We start from the raw sequence: 21,919 nt of genomic DNA on the forward strand, positions 1-21,919 counted from the left end.
GTAGGGGTGAGGTAGGAGAGGCATCAGTGTATATGTGTGCTGCTGTAGTGGTGCGGTAGGAGAGGCATCAGTGTGTGTGTGCTGGTGTAGGGGTGAGGCAGGAGAGGCATCAGTGTGCGTGTGCTGGTGTAGTGGTAAGGTAGGAGAGGCATCAGTGTGTGTGTGTGCTGGTGTAGTGGTGCTGTAGGAGAGGCATCAGTGTGCATGTGCTGGTGTAGGGGTGAGGTAGGAGAGGCATCAGTGTGTATGTGTGCTGGTGTAGGGGTGAGGTAGGAGAGGCATCAGTGTGTGTGTGCTGGTGCAGGGGTGAGGTAGGAGAGGCATCAGTGTGTGTGTGTGTGCTGGTGTAGGGGTGAGGTAGGAGAGGCATCAGTGTGTGTGTGTTGGTGTAGGGGTGAGGTAGGAGAGGCATCAGTGTGTGTGTGTTGGTGTAGGGGTGAGGTAGGAGAGGCATCAGTGTGTGTGTGTGCTGGTGTAGTGATGAGGTAGGAGAGGCATCAGTGTGTGTGTGTGCTGGTGTAGTGATGAGGTAGGAGAGGCATCAGTGTGTGTGTGTGTGTGCTGGTGTAGTGATGAGGTAGGAGAGGCATCAGTGTGTGTGTGTGCTGGTGTAGTGATGAGGTAGGAGAGGCATCAGTGTGTGTGTGTGTGCTGGTGTAGTGATGAGGTAGGAGAGGCATCAGTGTGTGTGTGCTGGTGCAGGGGTGAGGTAGGAGAGGCATCAGTGTGTGTGTGCTGGTGTAGGGGTGAGGTAGGAGGCATCAGTGTGTGTGTGCTGGTGTAGTGGTGAGGTAGGAGAGGCATCAGTGTGTGTGTGCTGGTGTAGGGGTGAGGTAGGAGAGGCATCAGTGTGTGTGTGCTGGTGTAGGGGTGAGGTAGGAGGCATCAGTGTGTGTGTGCTGGTGTAGGAATGAGGTAGGAGAGGTGTGTGTATTGTGAGTGATATTACAGTTTTAAGATATCTTTAGTGAGTTGCACAGTTGACAGGTTGTTGTTTTGTTATTCCTGCACCTTAATCATGTGTCATGTTGTTAAATGTGCTTAGAGCCTCAAGGTAAGCGCTATATAAAGGTACATTATTATTATTATATTTTTTATTATCATTATTATTATTAGTTTTCTGTTGGACAATACAGTAATTGAATCTGGAATCTTAATTCATGACTGAAATGGAAAGAGTGAACTGATCACCTGTGTAATATGCATGACAGAAGGCAAGACAGAGTGAGGAGAATCAGGAACCACGGCCTATGACCAGCTCACAGCGTAAAAGAGCTAAAGAAGAGAAAGAGTTACAGGTAAGGGTGACTACTGTTATGTTATTCTTATGTTTTTTCTTTTAATTTTGCTGTCAAGCAGACATTATTGTTATAGACATGTTCAGTTGTGATATATACAATGCTTGTTTCAGATGTGGTAAATGTGTCTTTTATCCTTCTTAGACAAGCTGAGAAATGAAAGTCAGCAACAACAACAAAAGAATTCATCACATCCAAAATATTTCAAACTAAGCAAGACAAACTGTCATGCAAAGTGCAGTGAGGTAAAGCCCATTGGTTTTTGCTCCTGAGCGAGTGATTTACCCTGTTAAGTATTGAGAATATGTGATATGCAAAAACATGAACGTTTAAGATCTATTTTGTGTCTGAGGTAGGTTTGTCTGGAAAGATTTATGTATTTAATAGCTAGTGTATGCATGTGTGTGTGTGTGTGTGTGTGTGTGTGTGTGTGTTTCATTTTAATTCACATTTCATTTCAATCATTTGTCTTCTATGTAGAATAGAATGAATTATTTTTTCTTGAAACGTTAAGGTTTATGAGACTTGAGGCACACAAATACAAATGTATAACTGAATAGATAATTATCTTCATATATTAGCACAGCATTCACACACATATTTTATTTTTCCAATCTTGTGTCATTCATATTATTATTTTTTAATATATTTGGTTATATGTTTATTTTGTTTATTCGTTTTACTATATTCTTTGTTCATGTTTTATGCTGAGGGTGGGCACTCAAGACCTGACCAGTGCACAGGGTTTATGTGCTGGTCAGGCATCTGCTCTTTTTGTCTGTTTTTGAAGCAGATTTGTGGCATATATCAGTCAGTCTGTATGTTTTGACACCTCCTTGAAACTCTGTGCGTGTGTTGTGAGTTGTGGGTGTATTTCTTGTTTGTGTGTAAGTGTGTGTATGTGTGTATTTTATGTTTGTGTGTGTGTTGTGTGTGTATTTTATGCTTGTGTGTGAGTGTGTGTGTTCCAAATAGATATGTTCCTAAAAAATATTTGTCTCCAAAATCGGTTTTTTTAATTTTTGTAATATGTTCAAAGGAGGCAAAAAAGTCATTTTAGCTGTAAGTAAGATGATTAGATTTGCAAATGTTGCCTAGCTATACTTTTGGAGTTAAAAGACATTTGTGGTTTCTCAGCTTTTATGTGACATTGTTGTGTATTTGGAAATGTTTGTCCTGGGCACGAAAATATTATTTTGCAGTAATCCTCCATACTCCAATAGGAGTGAAAGGATAATTAAAACTTGAAACTTGGCTCCTTCTTTGTTAATTTTATGTGAAATTTGGAACTTGTGAAAAGGATTTTGTATAGTTTTATTAATTGTTAATGCTTAGTCTATTCAGGTATCTTTCTTGTTTTACTTTTTATTGAAATTCTTATGCAAAGTATATTGTACATTTATTCCTGTAGCCGGGTTGGCTACGATCTTCGTTGGGCCAGCTTAGCAGACGATTTTTGTGACTCGCCGAAGGTTACCAAGGAAGTTGTAAATCGGTCACAAGTTATCTCCCTTTACAGGGAACCGTATGATGATTTTCATCAATTTGTTAAATTATAAACACTTCCTTATAGATGAGATTATAGTTTTGTGTTATGGAACTTCAGAACGATCATACTTCTCAACTGTAATGATATCATTTGGCCAGAAAGCCTATAACTTTTTAAAACTAATATTTATGTGAATGAGTTTTGGCGCGATCTTCGAAATCCACTCAGTTGAAACATACAAAATACCTTCGTTTTCTATAAATCGATATAGTTGCCGTGGAATTTAGATTCTGCATTAAAACGTAAATGATTAAGCTTCTTCTCGTGTACTGCTTTCCGTGTACACCTAAGTTATAGGCATGCGATGATACGAAATGTCTCTCGACATTTCGGCGCCACAAAACTATCTCTTCTTCAAGCCATTGGAATTCGTCAGTGCCGATTTGAGCAAAATACGTTTTTACAATACCTAGACATTTTTATAGCGTGTCTTGCAGATGTTTGCATTTCTGTTATCAATCTGATTCGTACCGTGCATGTATAATTGTGTTGTAGTTGGTTTAAACGAAGTATTTCATTGTCGATCACAAGTGCCAAAAGCACCACCAAGCGGTGCCGACACGGGGGCTGTCCGTTGAGTTTTCTCTTGAATTTTTATGTAAAATATTTTTACTCTAGAAGCAGATTTTATAGATGATTTTTATTTAGTTGGAAATTCAGGATATTCAGTTACTTAATTGTTACAATTATATTACATATCGCGACGTATTAATTGTTGTAATGTACAAAAATGATACATGAACTCGTTAAAAGCTCGTTCATTCAGTGACTCTTTTTATTTACAGTTTTTAACTACATTATTTTTGTAGAAAATAGTTTAGCTTAAGAAAATGCTCGTCTCTTGTAGTTTTGTGTGATATATAATATGTCTATGTTAGTTCCCCGAGCCGAAAGTCAGAAGCCGCTAAATTTGGTCAAACAAACACAAGCTTGGCTCCTCAAGGCTCGCGGAGGGCCGGTTTCGTGAGTCGCTTCACGGCGCTGGCTTTGCGGTTCGGCGGAACTGAATATAAGGAGTGAGTGAGTGCCAGACAAATTCAGAACTCTCCTGGCCTGGAAGAATGAAAGAATAAAAGAAGAAAACCAGCGCACTGCCTTCTCGAGTCTACCTTGCCTGGCTGCAGCTCTCTTCTGCTAACACCTTCTACCTGTCTTCACCTTCTCAAACACCACCTTACCACCCCGTCACATTCCTTTTGATTTTAATTTCCTTCTAATGTGCGCGTGTTTTTATGTGTGTGTGTGCAGGAGAAACGTGAGCTGTATGAGGAGCAGCACCGTCACATGGAACAAGAAGGTGTCTCCTTCCTCGACCAGATTCGCCAAGAAATGGAAGACTGAACTCCAACAACCTCCACTAAAATTAATTTTGTTGTTGATCGTTTTTTCCCCCCACAGACCACATATGCACATTGGTTTACTGAAATACTGCATGAGCAGAAATTTTATTTTCTACACATCACTTTCACTAGAGTTCACAAGAGCTGTTCTACACGATACAACCTTTCCATTTTCATAATGCTTTTAACTGCTGTCAAGTGCAGTCGTTAGTGAAGGGTTGTCACCTCACTGAAATAACATGGAGATTTCAGATCAGTGTCAGTCATGACCAGTGGACTTTCTCCTTTTGGGATTGCATTACTTTTATTCAGTGAATTCAGTGACACCATTGATAAGTACAGAAGAAAGTTGTAACCGCATTTCAAACTCATGCACACAGATCTCATTTCACCAAAGGGGTTAAACATTATCTTTCAAAGTGCACTTAAACCACAATGTTTGTTTAGCTGTATGTTACAACAGATTTGAAGAAAAGAATAGAAAGAAATAAAGAAAAAAGGCCAACACAATTTTCTCTTTGGAAAATATACAAATGTTTGTCACAGGTACTACAAACACATGCAGAAGAGCACTTCAGGAAATACCCTCAAAAAGCACTCCTGCTACTGTCAGTTATGGTGCATGGATTATATGTGGAAATATCTGTCTGACAACATTAAACTCATTTGTTTCTCTCTTTCTCTCTCGCCTCAGCTACTGTAACTCTCTCTTGTCTGGTTTGCCTGCCTCACATCCACTCTCTTCAGTGTATACAAAAGTGTGCTGCCTGACTTATCCTTAGAAAGAAAAGATTTGAGCGCATCACTCCTTGCTTGTAGTAACTTCATTGGCTCCCTGTCTCACACAGAATAAAGAACAAGATTTACACTGTCAGTAAATGCATGAACATGCCCATTCTGTCTCTGTGACTGCCTTCACCTCTACACCCCATCTCGCTCTCTGCAATCAGCTCCACATCCACACTGTTCTGCATTCTCAGATTAAAACACTCAGTAATCGGCCACCACTCTTCTCTTTCCCTCTTTTGCTTCACCAAGTTCCTGCACTCAGCTCTTTCAAGTCTGATCTTTATACCTACCTCTTTCCAACATAGCTCCTCCATACCCTCTCTTCTTCTGTCCGTTGTTTCTCTAGCCTTCTGTCCACATGTATTCATAAGTTTTGTTTTTCATTCCTTTGATTCAGAGTTGTGCATGCATGTGAAAGTTGGATGTGAAAATGCATTGATTTGTTTCCGCACAAGATTTAGCACTACATAAATACACTTATTATTTTGTTGTTGTGGTTGTTATTGTTGTTGTTATTATTACATCACATGGCTCAAGGAGGAAGCTTGTTTCTCAGTTTTGATCATTGATGATTATCCAGTGCACCTGGTCTGGACTCGCGTTGCAGGTGGATTGGAGTAAGACATGGATTACTGCAGGATTACTTGGTATATTTTTTATAACATATCTCACAGAATTGGTAAACACATCTGTGATATAATTTTACAGGTGTTATGTTTGACTATGTTATGTGCATGTGCATGTGCATGTATATGTGTTTTAACCAGCACTGTCTGCTTGGAAAAATATAGATATCAGTACTTACTGCTTTGAATTTTCCTAAGAATGAACTTTTCTTAACACAAGGGAACCCCCTCGCCCTTCATGCCAGAGTTGGGTTTTCATTGATGAGTAGTTCTAGCCAGTGTTGGTTTGATGTCATGTGTGTGTCTATGTGAGGGCAAAAATGTACTGTTTTAACTGTTCAGTATTGTTGGATGTCAATGGTTAATGCTTCTTTGCCCATTTAGTCCCATTTTCTTTACTTGTTTCCTGGCCATACTTTGCCAGAATATCTGTCATCAGACTTTTCCTCTTTTTTTTACTTTGTGAAAGTCTTTTTTTTCTGTGAGTGGTGTTCAGAATGTTTTTCCTGGGCTTGTCACAGTGGCCATTACTCTGCATTTGTTTGGTCAGCATTTTCAAACCATAAACAAGTACAGTATTTGTCACTCAGTCTGAGTAAATTTTGGATTTGTTTTTCTGGATCTTTTATCAACCGGTGATAAAAAGTCACTGACCTTGTCTGTTCAAGGTTCAAAACTGCACCACCAGACTTGGTTTACTACAACAATAGTAAGAAAATATATTGTTGCTTTTGAAAGAGCTGTTCTGGTTTCCTGTCAAAATTTGATGTGAAAACAAAGTTGCAGTTCTTGCCTATCTCTGATTTGATGGGTCAGTATAGCTGTATGTATCTGCTTCACAACTCTTTTGATGCTCTTTGTTTTTCCAGTGAAAAGCTGTTAAAGCTTCTAAAACATAAAATGAAGACAATGATTTCTTCTTCTTCTTCTTCTTCTTCTTCGTTCTTGGGCTGCAACTCCCATGTTCACTCATATGTACACAAGTGGGCTTTTATGTGTATGACTATTTTTACCCCACTATGTGGGCAGCCATACTCCGTTTTTGGGGGTGTGCATGCTGGGTATGCTCTTTACTTTGTTTCCATAACCTACCGAATGCTGACATGGATTACAGGATCTTTAACGTGCATATTTGATCTGCTTGTGTATACACATGAAGGGAGTTCAGGCACTAGCAGGTCTGCACATATGTTGACCTGGAAGATCTGAAAAATCTCCACCCTTTACCCACCAGGCACTGTTACCTAGATTCAAACCTGGGACCCTCAGATTCAAAGTCCAACGGTTTAACCACTCGACTGTTGTGCCCATCAGACAGTGGTTTCAGTATCACTGCCTCCAGGACTTGGAACTCGCTGCCATCTAGTATGCATAACACCCCAACACTGAGTGAATTTGAAATCAGTCATGAGGCATATTTATTTTGCCAAGCATTCCCATAGCTTGTGTGTGTGTGTGTGTGTGTGTGTGTGTGTGTGTGTGAAGATGGCTGTTTATGGTGTGTAGTGTTAGTGCAGGAGTTGTGTGAGGAGAGTATTACAATGTACTGAGTTGCATTACGCAAGATTATGCATTATATAAAAATGATACGTTATTGTTGTTGAAATAGTGAATGTTGTTTGCCTCATTCGGATGTGGTCTCAGCAATCTGAAGTTTCCTGAATGAAATGGTTTGGGTTAAATATGTTAAACATGGTATCCAGGGTACATCAAATAGATATATATATGTGTGTGTGTATGTATGTATTATATATACATACATTATATTTCAAAACATCAAATTAACCACCCAGTAAGATTCACTAGCCATTGATGGTCTTTCATATTGTTGAACAGAAATTATATAGCCTTTGAACATAAGTAATATATATATATATCATGTTTTGGTGATTTTTATCATGCAAGCATACTCAGAAATTTATGCAGCTGATTCTGATACTCTGTGAGGCAGCGACTAGAACAGTCACAAGCATTTGAACTTTTCTTGAACATATTGCTGTTTCAACATGGTGTGATCTTACTCAAGGCTGAATGTCTGTGTCTATAATATTATATTCTAATAATGTTATGCATGTTTGTTTCAAACAGTTTTGAGATTATTCTGTAAGTTTAAGAATTCCACAGAGTGACCATTTTTCGCTTTGAAAGTTTAAGAATTCCACAGAGTAACCATTTTTCGCTTTGAAAGTTTAACGAATTGGTGCTTGTTTTCTTGACTTTTAAAACTACTTTTTTTCTCAGCTGGGAATAAAAGATCACAAAGACTTTATCCAAGCACAAAAGCTGTGTTCTGTTGATATGTGAATACAATGTTTTACTCATCTGTTCACTGGAAATAAATGCCAGATGCTGGTACTTTGTGCTGTTGTGGATATTTAACAGTTGCTGATCTGCATGTTGGACAGTGATGCCAATCAATTTGAGTTTGAACAAAATGTGGGAAAGAGGGTGTACCCAAATAGAGCACACATGGAGAGGTGTGGGATCAGGGGGAGGTATAATGAAATAGCTGAAGGTTTAAAACTTTAATGAATAATGTGTAAACCAAAATTACTCATGAGCAGCATGATTCAAAGCCATGTACTTTTAGATGTATGATCATGTGTATGTGCGTTCCAATTTCAGTTGGAATGCAAAGTTTCTCCTCACCCTCACCCCACCCCTACCCTTCTCTCTTTCTCTTCATGTTGACACACACAAGTACTGACCAGTGGCATGACACAGTACACACCATATGCAAGGAAATAATGAATATGTACACAAGCATCAGTAAAGTTCACCAGGAAAGCTACACTGATCATGACGTCATAATTTTCACGGTCATGGATATGGTCATTGTCACTGCCATCATATCAGTGACATATAGTTATCAAAAACCATGCCATGAAAACGGTATAAATTGACAGTAATTATGCAAGACCAGTGAGTGATGTAGGTACAACATTCTAAGCTTAGGTATGTGGGAGAAACGGTTCCAAAGCATAATACATGGTCAGTTGAGTTAATGAATGGCTTAATTACCCGTCTTCCAAAGATACGCGCGCGCGCGCACACACACACACACACACACACAAACACACACCCAGTCTTCGAATCATTGGCCAGATGGCACTGGCAACACAATAATCCAAAGGCCGAGTTCTCTGTTGCCACAAAATTATTTCCAACCAGAACTGGCAAAATACATATATGAATGCTTTAAAGTTCGCAGTCCATAACTATGTCTTATGGAATATCCTGCATGTGCTCACAACTTATTGCTTTTACTTTTTGTTTGCTTGTTGTGTTTAGTTTATAGTGTCCATAATTCCTATGAGGGTTTTACGACAATTAAATGAGTTCTGAGTTCACACACACACACACTGGTGCGTTTGCAAACACCCACACACAAAGACTGGTGCACACCAAAGCACACATGCACAAATTCGCGAAAATGCAAACCCTGGCATACGCACACTGCACGCATACTGACACGCACACACAAGTATGCTTGAGCATACTTGTTCACACTTGAGCGTTTCCACACAAACAGGTACATGCACACAAACGTTACATACGTCGATGCTGCAGCATGTACACACTGATGGAAATCTCATTTCTTTAAAAAAAATTTTTTTTTAATTCTCGATCCTTTGGATATCCATTCTATACCCTGTCAGTCGTGATCTTCAGCATGGAGGAATGTTTCTCTGAAATTATATTGGAAATAAGTAATATATATAGCCTTCACCTGACACCCCCTTTTCTGCTCAGTGAACTCAATATTATCAATTTTTCAGGCAAATGTGAAAAAGAGTTAATTAAAATGATTTTTCTGTGTAGTGAAAGTGTGAAAAAGTGGCAGTCAGACTTTTTATTTCCGTTTCAAAGTAGAAGGCATTAACCACTTTACCACCACGCCACACACTACATTACAAAAAAAAGAAAAAGAAAAAATCATTGATCTCCCTTTAAACACATGTTCTCTCCCCAACACACGCACACACACACACACACACTTGCACATGTGTGTGCTTGCGCACTCATGTTTACACACTCCTCCCCCTTGCATTTCTACACAGCTACTGACAATCACAAAGTAAGATTATGAACGTATGCGCGCATACACACTTTATACTCGCATGCGTACATGCATGTAGGCTGTATGCATACACACCACAGAGAGAGAGACAGACCAACGTGTGTGTGTGCGTGTGTGAGAGAGAGAGAGAGATGGAGGGACAGAAAAAGATTCCATTAAGTGATGCTTTGTTTGTATGTGAGAGAGAGAAACGAAACGAAACGAAACGAAACGAAATGTTATTTCACCAGGGTAATGAGATAAGCAAGTACACATGCTTTTTTTTCACCCAGCCCTGGACAAAGAGAGAAAAAAGAAGAACCCACCTCCCCCCCCCCCCCCCACACACACACACACACACACAAAACCCGCACAAATTCGCAATTATGAAGTGCAAGAAAAAGAAAAACATTAAGTACTGTTAAAACAAAGAAAAAGAAAGAAAATTAAAAAGAAGGAAGGTAGTGGGGGGGGGGGGGGGGGGGGGGGGGGGGGAATCCATCGACCACAAACAAAATTACGTACACACTCGGGGAAAAAATGTTACAAAGGGAGATAGAAAAAAAAATTAAAGAAAGAAAAAAAGTCAGGCATGATATACTACTCATACACAGACAAACTAGGACATCAGTGAGACAACCAAACATTATCAGAAAAAAACACCCAAAAACCCACAGTTATTGACTTTAAGAGAATAAATCAGATATTGTGATCTGTTACCTTTGAGTTTAGGCTTTTAAATTAGGCTTTTAAAAAGGAAAGTTTTGTAAGCTGATTTAAATGAGCTGATACTGCTTATATTTTTAATGTATTCTGGTAAGGAGTTCCAAAGTGTCCCCCCTGAGTATACTAGACTAGTTTTAAACAGATCGATTCTTGGTTTCTTTATAATGATATTATTTGTATACCTGGACCGATTCAAGGGGAACCGTGCAGTTAGTGAAGAAGGAGCAAATCCATTTTGTATTCGATACATCATAATTGCTTTATTGTATTGTAGTTTGTATGTTAAGGGAAGGATATCAAGTGTAATGTAGTCTCGAGTCGGATGTCAGTGTAGAAGATTTAAGGAGTACAACTTTAAGGGCTCGTTTATGAATTCTGACTAGTGGCTTCAATGTACTGGCGCTACAAAGGTCAAATAAAGTGGATGCATAATCTATCGAAGATTGAATATGTGCGTGGTAGAACAGTTTTCGTGCATTAATATCAAGAAAATGCTTAACTCTAGATAACTGGAACACCTTTTTGGGAGACTTGCTTGCATAAACATTCAATATGAGGTGTCCAGGAAAGGTTGTTATCTATGGTAACTCCCAGAACTTTGTGATTACTTACTTCATTTATCTTCTTATCACCTATATAAATGAGAGAGAGAGAGAGATCCACACGTAATGTATGCATGTATGTGTTTGTGTGTGACTTTGTTGCCATTGTGACATGATAATCATCTGAATAGATATTGTTATTTTTAACTACTAAACCCGATCATAGGTGATGTGATATAATGTCCATGTCACCAGATTCAAGTTTTCTACAGAGTTCATAGCTATCCAGATATATTGTCCTTCTAAATAAAGGTTTTATGCAGAGCTCATAGCTGTTGAAACTCGGTACATGATCGTGACATTCAGCAAACACCAACAATTCAATTATGGCGAAAATAGCAGGTATCCATTGTATATAGAATCCTTAATGAAATGCATAAAACATTGGCTCAAAGTAACTAGACTGCCAACATCATGATTATGAGCTTATACTTAGTTTATTTCATGGTGATAATGTATATGAATCTGTTTCTATTGAATGGTTAAAGTGAGTGTGTTTTCCTGTGAATGAACTGCCTGTTGTTTCATAACCAACAAATGAAACCTGTCAACAATTTCTTTTTATATATATGATAAAGTATTCCTGCATATTGTATGTGGTATCTTGTATACGCTTTATCTCTCTCACTCTCAAAATTTACCTTTATACCTCAGGCACGGTGGTCTCGATCTTGAGTACAGCGGGTAAAAGTGTACCTGCAGGTAATCTGCCGTAGGCAAGGCAAACCCGAGAGTAAGCTATATACAGCATTCAGGAGCACAAGAGCCTCCCAGCGGGTCTGCAAACCCGAAGGCAATTAATTTTACCCTTACTGTCTGCCATGGGTGACTGCATGCCCCCCACGAAGTAGGGGTAGCATGGCGAAACCTTTTGTTGCGCAGGTTTTGTTGATTGAAAACAGGCTTTTTGCAGAGAGATCGTGTCTTGAACACGGCCCCTGATAGTTCAGTAGAACACTCCTTTGGCTGTCAAAAATAATGAAACTGGCAGACGTCATTATATTCAACACGAAATACGTATGCAGTTGTGAAGCGAGTCAGTGTGCTTGGAAACGAAAATTGATGGAATGCCCGATTGTTTTGCAGATCGTCGAAATTAGTTCATTCCAGAGAAACATTTGAATCCGAGCTCCGTTATCTGATTTTTGCTATTAGCTGAAAAGCAGGGAGGATATAGTGTGTTTGAATTCAGGGGGTGGGTGGATCGATTTATCAGAATGCGAAAGTGGCCCCCAAATTCGACAAGTCGCTGACTGTCACTGAGCAACGCTTTGCAACTGGAGCTTTTTAAACTTTGTTTTTATTCGTCACAATACATGAAGGAATTAGAAATTAACTGTGGTGCGGTGAGAAGTAATTAGCATGCGCAGAAAGGAATCCCGGGGCTTTTTGATTATAGACGACGGGTTTGCTGCCAGAGCGCTTAGTGTGTCTCAAGATAACCGAACCTTCAACTTGAAGTAAACTGCCACATTACCCACCGCGGGTCCCTGCTATGTCAAGGGTACCTTGCCCTCAGGCAAAATGGTTTGTCCCAGTCTGGATACTCACTCAGAATCTCACGGAGCAATATAAAAAGGCAGTAAGTACGTACGTCGTCCCTATTCCCCAGAAGGCTCATACACGGGGAAAACTGTCAGTTCACCAGTGAGGTCATGACAGCCGTTGGGTAAGGATTCTTCCTCGGCTGTCTCCGTTCCCCTTCCTACTAGTCACTGATTGTGGCATCTGGAAAATATCAAAGAGAAGAAACGGAGTCCACTGGACACTATGGAAGCAGCTGGGTGACCTGCCCTGCATCTCAGTCACAACCACCAGAAGATGCAAGAGATGAGATCACCTGAACACTCACAGCCTGACACCTCATTACAAATACGATTCTACATCCGTCAACAGGGACAAAACACTTATCATGAGAATAAAATAATGCAACTAGTGATGAGTCACTGAGCTGGTCACATTCAGTTACAGTACTAATTAAAGGCGCCGGAAGATGTCGAATCATTCACATCTCTTGGAATCATCAAAATGACACATAATTATCCCTTTCTCTCTTGTCCCTGACTCTGTCTCTGTCTGTCTCTCCGGCTCTCTCTCTCTCTCTCTCTTTCATATTTTGTATTGGGTTGAAGCTCATTAATTTTGTTGTTGTATTTCGGAGTTGTATGATGCTGAGAAGTGGAGCCAGTTTTACATTACAATGGAGCAGAAAACCGGGCACTGGAAAATACGATAGTAAAGGTGCATTTGTATGCTTCATTTTGAATGTAGACCACCAAACACCTTATGACTGAACGATTTTGCTCCTGGAGACTTTGAACTGGGAGGGTATATATATATATATATATATATATATATATATATATATATATATATATATATATATATATCCACTCCATTTGAACTCACCAGTATGCGAAATGTATGAAATAGTGGGTTAAGCTTACAAGAATGGACGGTTATATATAGATTGGCTTATAAGGCTTTCAATTTATGGTGACTGAATCTTTGATAGTAACAGTTTGTATTGTACGTATTTCTTATTTTTGTCACAACAGATTTCTCTGTGTGAACTTCGGGCTGCTCTCCCCAGGGAGAGCTCGTCGCTACACTGAGAACGCCACACATTTTGCCGTTGTTGTTGTTGTTGTTGTTGTTTTTTTTCCTGCATGCAGTTTTCAGTGTTAGTATTTGTTTTCCGGCTATCGAAGTGAAGTTTTTCTACACTAATTTTGCCAGGGACAACCCTTTTGTTGCCGTGGGTTCTTGTACGTGCGCTAAGTGCATGTTGTACACGGGACCTCGGTTTATCGTCTCATCCGAATGACCGTAGCGTCCAGACCACCGCTCAAGGTCTAGTGGAGCCGGGGGGGGTAAAATACTGGCGACTTTCCCGTGATTCGAACCAGTGCGCTCAGATGATCTCGCTTCAGTCCTAGGCGGACGCGTTACCCCCAGGCCATCACTCCACACTGATATATGAGCTTCTGAGATCAGAAAAATTATAAAATTATAATGTTTAAATCAATTGGTATTGTATATGGTTTGGATAATCAGGGTGTTAAAATCTGAACTCAGGATTCTTTTAGTAGATGTCTTTGGCAAAGGACAATTGATTGCACAGCAACCGAAGTCAGTGGCAGGATTGAATGGCTTGACCGGCATACCCTGTAGGGCCTACATCTTCTTCTTCTTCTTCTTCTTCTTCTGCGTTCGTGGGCTGCAACTCCCACGTTCACTCGTATGTACACGAGTGGGTTTTTACGTGTATGACCGTTTTTACCCCGCCATGTAGGCAGCCATACTCCGTTTTAGGGGGTGTGCATGCTGGGTATGTTCTTGTTTCCATAACCCACCGAACGCTGACATGGATTACAGGATCTTTAACGTGCGCATTTGATCTTCTGCTTGCATATACACACGAAGGGGGTTCAGGCACTAGCAGGTCTGCACATATGTTGACCTGGGAGATCGGAAAAATCTCCACCCTTCACCCACCAGGCGCCGTCACCGTGATTCGAACCCGGGACCCTCAGATTGACAGTCCAACGCTTTAACCACTCGGCTATTGCGCCCATCGGGGCCTACATCAGTGGTATATTAAGACTGATTTCAGTTGCGCACTTACAGCCTCTTCAGTTCAAAACAATACATATAGCTAAACCATACACAGTTGGAATATAAAATGATCATATACACATAGTAAAGAGTACTTCAAGTAAATTTACATTTGGTGTGCTTGGGCCACATTACTTTACCTAGTCATGTAACTGGGTAATGTGCCACATGTGTAATTAGACTAAAGGAGACGAAATCCGTTTTCGGTTTTGCTGCTTTTCACGATCACTATCTTAGAGCGAAATTAATTCACTAGTAAGTTAAAAGTATTACACAGAACCATGTGGTTACGGGCTGAATATCATAGTGTTATTTGTTGTCAACGTGACAGGAAATCATTGAGAAAAGTCTCAGGATTGTCAGAATCTGGTATGTTTTTTTAACGAAGCTCGTCGCAAGGGCCAATTCTTACTGTGTCCTCTTGATTCAGTCTATTTGCAGAACTCATGTTTGCTGTTTCCTTTTTTAGTTATAGTAGGCAACGAGTTATACATGATTATTTCAGTGTTATATTTGTTGTATTACCGAGCCCCTTCAGTATGGGGCCAAATCGAATTCACATTCGTATTTCACGTGTATTTTGTATTCGTATTCGTACTCTCTCTCTCTCTCTCCTTTACACAGACATACACACACACACACACACACACACACACACACACACACACACACACATACACACGATATTCTCCTCTTCACATCTCTAACCCACGAACTCTTCCATATCCCTACCAGCAGTCCCGGCCCTCCTCCCCTTCACAACCATCGAAATATCACTACCTCCACTCCACAACTAACAAATGATTAGTAAACATCCGTGCCTCCCGACACCCCCTTCCCTCCTTCCATTGCGCGTGTGACCCAAACAACAAAGAAGTAAACTTCCACGTCAAGCATGAAACACTAGTCAACACGCGGTAATGTGCCAGATGTTGGTGGACAAATGACCCACTGTCACATGAAGCAGTTCGGCATTGGACCACTTGTTCACAAGTGGGGTCGAAGAACAGAGAACTTGCACAGTTTCTTCACTTATAGTCACATGTCACAACAAAGATGGCGGACCCCAGCAAGGATCGGCCCACCATGTACGGTTCAGTTGAAGAGGTACTGTTTTATTTTGTTGGCATTCCTTTGCACAAACTTGATGAATGAAAGCTCGCTGTTATTCCAATGTTGTGCATTTCTCAATGATTTATTTTGTTAGATTCCGTGTCCTATTTCTGTCTTTGTGTTTTGGTTCACTTTCAGATTCGTCTGCTTTCCAAGTTTCTGTTCCGTTGGCCCATTTCTTGAAGGGTTTTTCGTTGTCCATATAGTGATAGACGAGCATGCAGTGGTACACAGACGATGATATTTAGACCACAGAGATGTAAGAATAGTAGTAGTAGCCCTCGGATGTTTATAAATGATTGAACACGTCCTTTGTAATGAATACGCTATCATTGTATGACTATAGTTTTGCGATTGACCGATCAGGCTCAGGTGCTCAGGTTTAGGTTTGGGGCGATGCCAAGCATAGTAGCCTTGCGGCTTTGTATGCCCTGTCGGTTTTCGGTTTTGTTTTTTTTTTGTTTTTTTTGTCTTTTTTGTCAGGTACTCCCAAGACCAGGCTCACCTTTGACCATCAAAGTCATTATTATTTTCTTCATGATATCTGGTCATCAATAGAAGCTTTTTAACTCACTCAGTACGGCCAGTCGTCTCTTCTCCTCCACACAGACCCCTCGGATGTCCAGTGGGTGTCTGAATGACCCAACCTTTAGCTCCCGTCGTCAGAATTGTGGTATTCTTTGTCAACATTCACCTCTTCAGTATAAGAGCCTTCCGCTTGCAATATTTTGATGATGGTAATTGGGGTGAAACGCTGTTAACGTCGTCTCTTTCGCCGTTCGTATGGAGAGAGTTAAAGGCATTCATGTCAAGGTGCACATTTGATTTCCGGGGTTAGTCTGTTCCAATTGTTAGTTACTCTGTAACTAAAAACATATTTTCTAATGTTGCTACTATAATATTGCTTATGAATTTTGTCAGTATTGTTAATGTTGTGGGTGACAATGTTAGTTTGTGGATTAATAAAGAAACATACTTTGTCAATGTCATTAACATTATTATATATTTTATGCACTTGTATCAAGTCACCTCGTACCCTTCTTGCTTTAAGGGAAGGGAGCTTAAGATATTTTAGCCTTTTGTCATAAGAACCAAGCCTTGTTTGCATATTTTAATATAGGTCTAACCAATGCTTTATATAGTCTTAAAAATGTACTTCTAAAAGTGTGAAGGTACTTTTGATTACCAGTTCTCTGATCAGCCTTATTTATCATGCATGTGGTATGCTTGTCAAAGAGTAGGTTGTTATAAAAAATAATACCTAAATCATTTTCTTCTTCACATTTTTCAGCATTAAACTCTTTATCACCAATTTTCATTTAGTAGTTATGTTCAGGGTTTTTGATACCAATATGGAGCACTTGGCACTTTGTAGCATTAAAGTATAGGTTCAGTGTGTCTGTCCATTCCACTAGTGAATCAATGTCTCTTTGCAATATTTGGTATACTAAAGGGGATGTGTATATATTTTAGTGTCATCAGCAAATATTTTACAATTGCTATTTACTGATTGTGGAAAATCATTTATATATACAGTAAAAAGAATAGGTCCCAGTGTACTGCCTTGGGGGATTCTACTCAGGACATCCGCACCACTTGATTGAGATCTACCAATTAACTTTGACTTTCTGTGATCTGTTACAGAGAAATTCTTCTATCCAGTGAAGTATTTTACCTGTGATTCCATAGGATTCTAGTTTTATCAATAACCTTCCATGTGGCACTGAATCAAAAGCTTTTATAAAAATCAAGGTATGAATTATACTGTGATACATCAATGTTATCACCATTATCAAGTAACCTTGCAAAATCTTCCATTACTTCAAGTAACTCAGTTACACATGATATACTCTTTGGAAAACCATGCTGACATTTAGCATATAAATTATTTGTCGTCATATGTTCAACAATAGCGTCCCTTACAAACGTCTCAAGAATGGGAGCTTTCACCATCAGATTTAGAGTTTTAATAGAATATTTTTTGGGTGTAATTTTTGTCTCTTCTAGCTCATGATCAGTCCACTATGCATTATTCCTGTCTCATTCTCTGTCTCAGTTAATTTGTCTGCCTCAGTGCCTGTCTTACTATCTACCTGACGTCGGTTCTCATCTCTTAAATTACCAACATACACTCTCATCTGCAGACCCATGTGTAACATTCTCTCACTGTCTCTCACAAAAAAGCACATGCACATGTATACACACAGAAAACACACACTCCCCCTACCCCCACACTCACACTCACACACACACACACACACACACACACACACACACACACACACACACACACTTAGACTAAATATTCCTTTTTTTCCCATGTTATGTCACTTTAACAAAAAGATATTAGATTGAAGAAAGAAAATGCACACACAGTCACAAGCACACAAGTACACACACACACACATTCACACACACACACACACACACACACACAGAGATTTACATGTACACACACATGCACACACAGAGACACAGGCACTCTAAAATGTGCATGTGCACACATGCGTATGTGCAGGGATGTTGAAGTACATGTACACATTCCTCAGTCACATGAATATCAGTTTCTGTTGTGTCTAAATATAGAATGTGAGGTGAGCAGTGGACGGAGTGAAAAAAATGATCCACCAGCCAAAAAACACCAATGACATTGATCAGCTGCAGTAATCAAGATGATTTTTATCTAAGCAACAATGTCAGCTATGTTCATTTGTCTCAGTTAGGACTGACAGATCGATGTAGATAGTGAAATGCAGGTCTATATTCTCAGGCAATGACTTGATGTTGACCTCATGATTCCACCTCATTTTGTTGCTGTTCTCTGGCCTCATAACAACTGTTTTTCTCACTCTCCCCCTGTTTTTCTTTTACACACATACACTCTGACACACACAAACACTTTTTTCTTCTGAAATGAACATTTTCATTTAATGGAAGCTTTCAGTTCTTTCCGTGAATTACCTAAATTTGTATGATGTTGTTTGCTTCAAAGTCAGACCCTCGAGATCTCTCTCTCAAACACATACATACACACACCACACACACACACACACACACACATGCGCACATGCGCGCACACACACACACACACACACACACACACACACAGTCTCTCACTCTCTCTCTTAGATGAAGTTTATATGCAGTGTAGTTTTCATGTTTGCAGGTAGTTAAAATTTTCAGCCGAAATGCAATAAGTTTGTGTGTCTTGGTTTTATGCACTCGTCAACAACTGTTGGGGGAGGGGGATACATAGGATTGCTGAACACAGTTCAGTTCAGTGACAGATCTGTGTTTTGATGTCTCAGACACGGCTTGCTTGTCTCTGACCCTCACCCCACCCCTTTCCATTCCCCACCCACGCCCACGTCTCATTTTCACGGCCCCCACAGCGGGTGAGATGCAGGCCCATTCTGAGTGTCGTCGACTTTGAACCCTGTTGTGAACGGTGCACAAAACTGGTTTGCTTTGTGCTCTCTTGAACCGCGGCCATGCGTAAAGTGTAAACAAAAGCTTTTTGTGCTTTTGTGGTGTCATATGTTCGCACATGATGATGTGTGTTGATCTCGTGATCCTTTTGGTGGATGTGTCCACGTGGTTGTTTGTCACTTTTGTTAATGTTTCTTTTCCACACCTGACGATTGGCTATGAAAAGGACAGCTGTTCAAAGACTGGGAACATTATACATAATTATACTATTCAGAGAGTAACATGTGCAAAGTCGCATGCACACATGCATGCACGCACATACACACACACACACACACACACACACACACAGAGGCGCGTGCGAACACACACACTACATGCACATACACTATATACTCACCATGCACACACACACACACACACACACACACACACACACACACACACACACACACATATATATATATATATATACATATATACACACACAACATACCACACACTGGCACACCGACACACACACTTTGATCATCAGTGTCAGACGAGAGAGCAGTCAATGCAAAGTGTCGTCGACCTTGAACCCGACCGAACAGCTATAGTGTTCACAACTGGGTGACCTACGTTGGCCTTGCACTCTAGCAGTCATGCGCGGAGTGTAAAACAAACGTTGTTGGTGCTTTAGCAGTATCATGTGTATGCCCATGTGACTCACCGGCGTTAATCCCGTGATCCTTTGATCGATATGTGCACGTGCTTGTTTGTCACTATTGTCAATGCTCCTCACACCTGACGAATTAGATTAGTACTGCCTTTGTGATGAACAGCTGTTCAAAGACGGAGAACTTACTTGCGAACAGAGACCAACTGGTATCTCTCCAAGGCAGCTCGTGCAAAATCAAAGGCGCGGTCGCTTGCAGGCACGCACACATGCACGCACGCCGCACACACGTACACGCGCTGCGCGCACGCACGCAAGGTTCTGGTTAGTATTTTATGTCGAACGGTCATTTTAGACCCTGCACATCATGCACACACACACACGTTCCACACACACCCCCACCACCACCACCACACACACACACACGTACCATACACACACACACACACACACACACACGTACCACACATACACGCCTCCTAACCCCCCCCCCCTTCCCCACACGCTCACTCACTAAAACGTTCACACACACTCACACCCATGAGCTGCAGAGAACGTAAGGGGTACGATTAAAAAAAAAAAATTAAAAAAGTCGTTTGAGGGAATGATATATATTTTACCTATGGACACTAATAAACCCCATGGCTTTTGAGATATTATAGTGTCAGTGGTTTGATGTCAGGTATGAGGTGACAGTTATACCTCGGGTCCGTTATGCCACAGGTAGGTCCGTTTAACCAAAGGTCTGTTATGTCGCAGGTAGGTCCGTTATGCCACAGGTCCGTTATGTCGCAGGTAGGTCCGTTATGCCACATGTAGGCCCGTTATGCCACAGGTCCGTTATGCAACATGTAGGTCCATTATGCCACAGGTCCGTTATGTCGCAGGTAGGTCCGTTTAGCCACAGGTCCATTATATCACAGGTAGGTCCGTTATGCCACAGGTCCGTTATGCCACAGGTAGGTCCGTTATGCCACAGGTAGGCCCGTTATGCCACAGGTCTGTTATACCACAGGCAGGTCCGTTATGCCACAGGTAGGTCCGTCAAGCCACAAGTAGGTCCGTTAAGCCACAGGTCCGTTACTGAGCTTCAGTGCTCGATCGTCTTCTCCCCTTCATAGCAGTTGTGGGTGTTGACTAATATCCGCTGCATCCACCCTGCCCAACCTCCTGCTAATGTGACGGATAATTTTGCGAGTGCTTCAGTATAGTGTTGTATAGAGACCATTGATTATATTGATTTACTTAGTCACATCTCAGCTGGAGGCTACACCAGTGCTGAAATTAGGACAAATAATTTGTTGATCGCTGAGGTCATAGGGAGAATCCCGATCGAGCATGCACGCTCACACAGAAGAACCGTTAAATACTGATTACGAGGCTAATAGTGACGTCAGTTTTAGGAGAGAAATCATTGGATATCCTGGGGTTGTCGGGGACTCGCTGTCACGTTGAATACTTGTCAGCATGTAAAACAGCAAAAGCAAAAACAGCACCAACAGCAACAGCAGAAATAAATACAGCAGACGCACCAAGAAGAATCGGTCCATGCACTTTGCTAAACATGACAGTCTTTGATTGTTCCGTAAAGAGCATCGATGTACCCCCCGACCTCCTCTTCCCCTCCCCCTTCACTCCCCCTTCACCCCACTTCCGTAGGCCCGTTGGGGGAGGCATTAGTGTTCTAAATCGTCTCCTTGGGACTTGTCAGTGTCTTAAACTGTCCCCAAGGGACTAAACCAGCGTGAGGGGTGTGGGGGTATGTGTTCTTTCGGACGTTACATCGGTAATGCCACGATCGAGTTGGAGCCATCGACATTTATGTACGTTTGTGCGTGGTTTATTCTCCTCTACTCTGCTGTACTCCTTTGTCTCGCTCTTAACTCACTCAGTACGGCCAGTCCTCTCTTCTCCTCTACACACACCCCTCGGATGTCCAGTGGGTGTCTGAATGACCCAACCTTTAGCTTCCGTCGTCAAAATTGTCGTATTCTTTGTCAGCATTCACGTCTTCAGTATAAGAGCCTTCCGCTTGTAATATTTTGATGGTGGTAATTGGGAAGAAACGCTGTTAATGTCGTCTCTTTCGCCGTTCGTATGGAGAGAGTTAA

At 40.9% G+C, this 21,919-nt stretch overlaps 2 protein-coding genes across 9 annotated transcripts in view; both read left to right on the plus strand.

Moving 5' to 3' along the window:
• Positions 1-7,957, plus strand: part of LOC143292636 (uncharacterized) — a 49,542-nt gene extending 41,585 nt beyond the window's left edge. For all 7 annotated transcript variants that reach the window (XM_076603111.1, XM_076603113.1, XM_076603112.1 and 4 more), the window contains 2 exons: positions 1,212-1,298; positions 4,096-7,957. In XM_076603111.1, coding sequence (XP_076459226.1) covers positions 1,212-1,298; positions 4,096-4,188 — 180 coding nt within the window. In that variant the 3' untranslated portion in view covers positions 4,189-7,957. The remainder of the gene's footprint in view (positions 1-1,211; positions 1,299-4,095) is intronic.
• Positions 7,958-15,590: 7,633 nt separating this feature from the next.
• Positions 15,591-21,919, plus strand: part of LOC143292637 (sodium-independent sulfate anion transporter-like) — a 61,203-nt gene continuing 54,874 nt past the window's right edge. For both annotated transcript variants that reach the window (XM_076603118.1, XM_076603120.1), the window contains exon 1: positions 15,591-15,715. In XM_076603118.1, coding sequence (XP_076459233.1) covers positions 15,665-15,715 — 51 coding nt within the window. In that variant the 5' untranslated portion in view covers positions 15,591-15,664. The remainder of the gene's footprint in view (positions 15,716-21,919) is intronic.

Source organism: Babylonia areolata, chromosome 18, assembly GCF_041734735.1.
Source record: "Babylonia areolata isolate BAREFJ2019XMU chromosome 18, ASM4173473v1, whole genome shotgun sequence".
NCBI classification, from domain to species: Eukaryota; Metazoa; Mollusca; class Gastropoda; order Neogastropoda; family Buccinidae; genus Babylonia; species Babylonia areolata.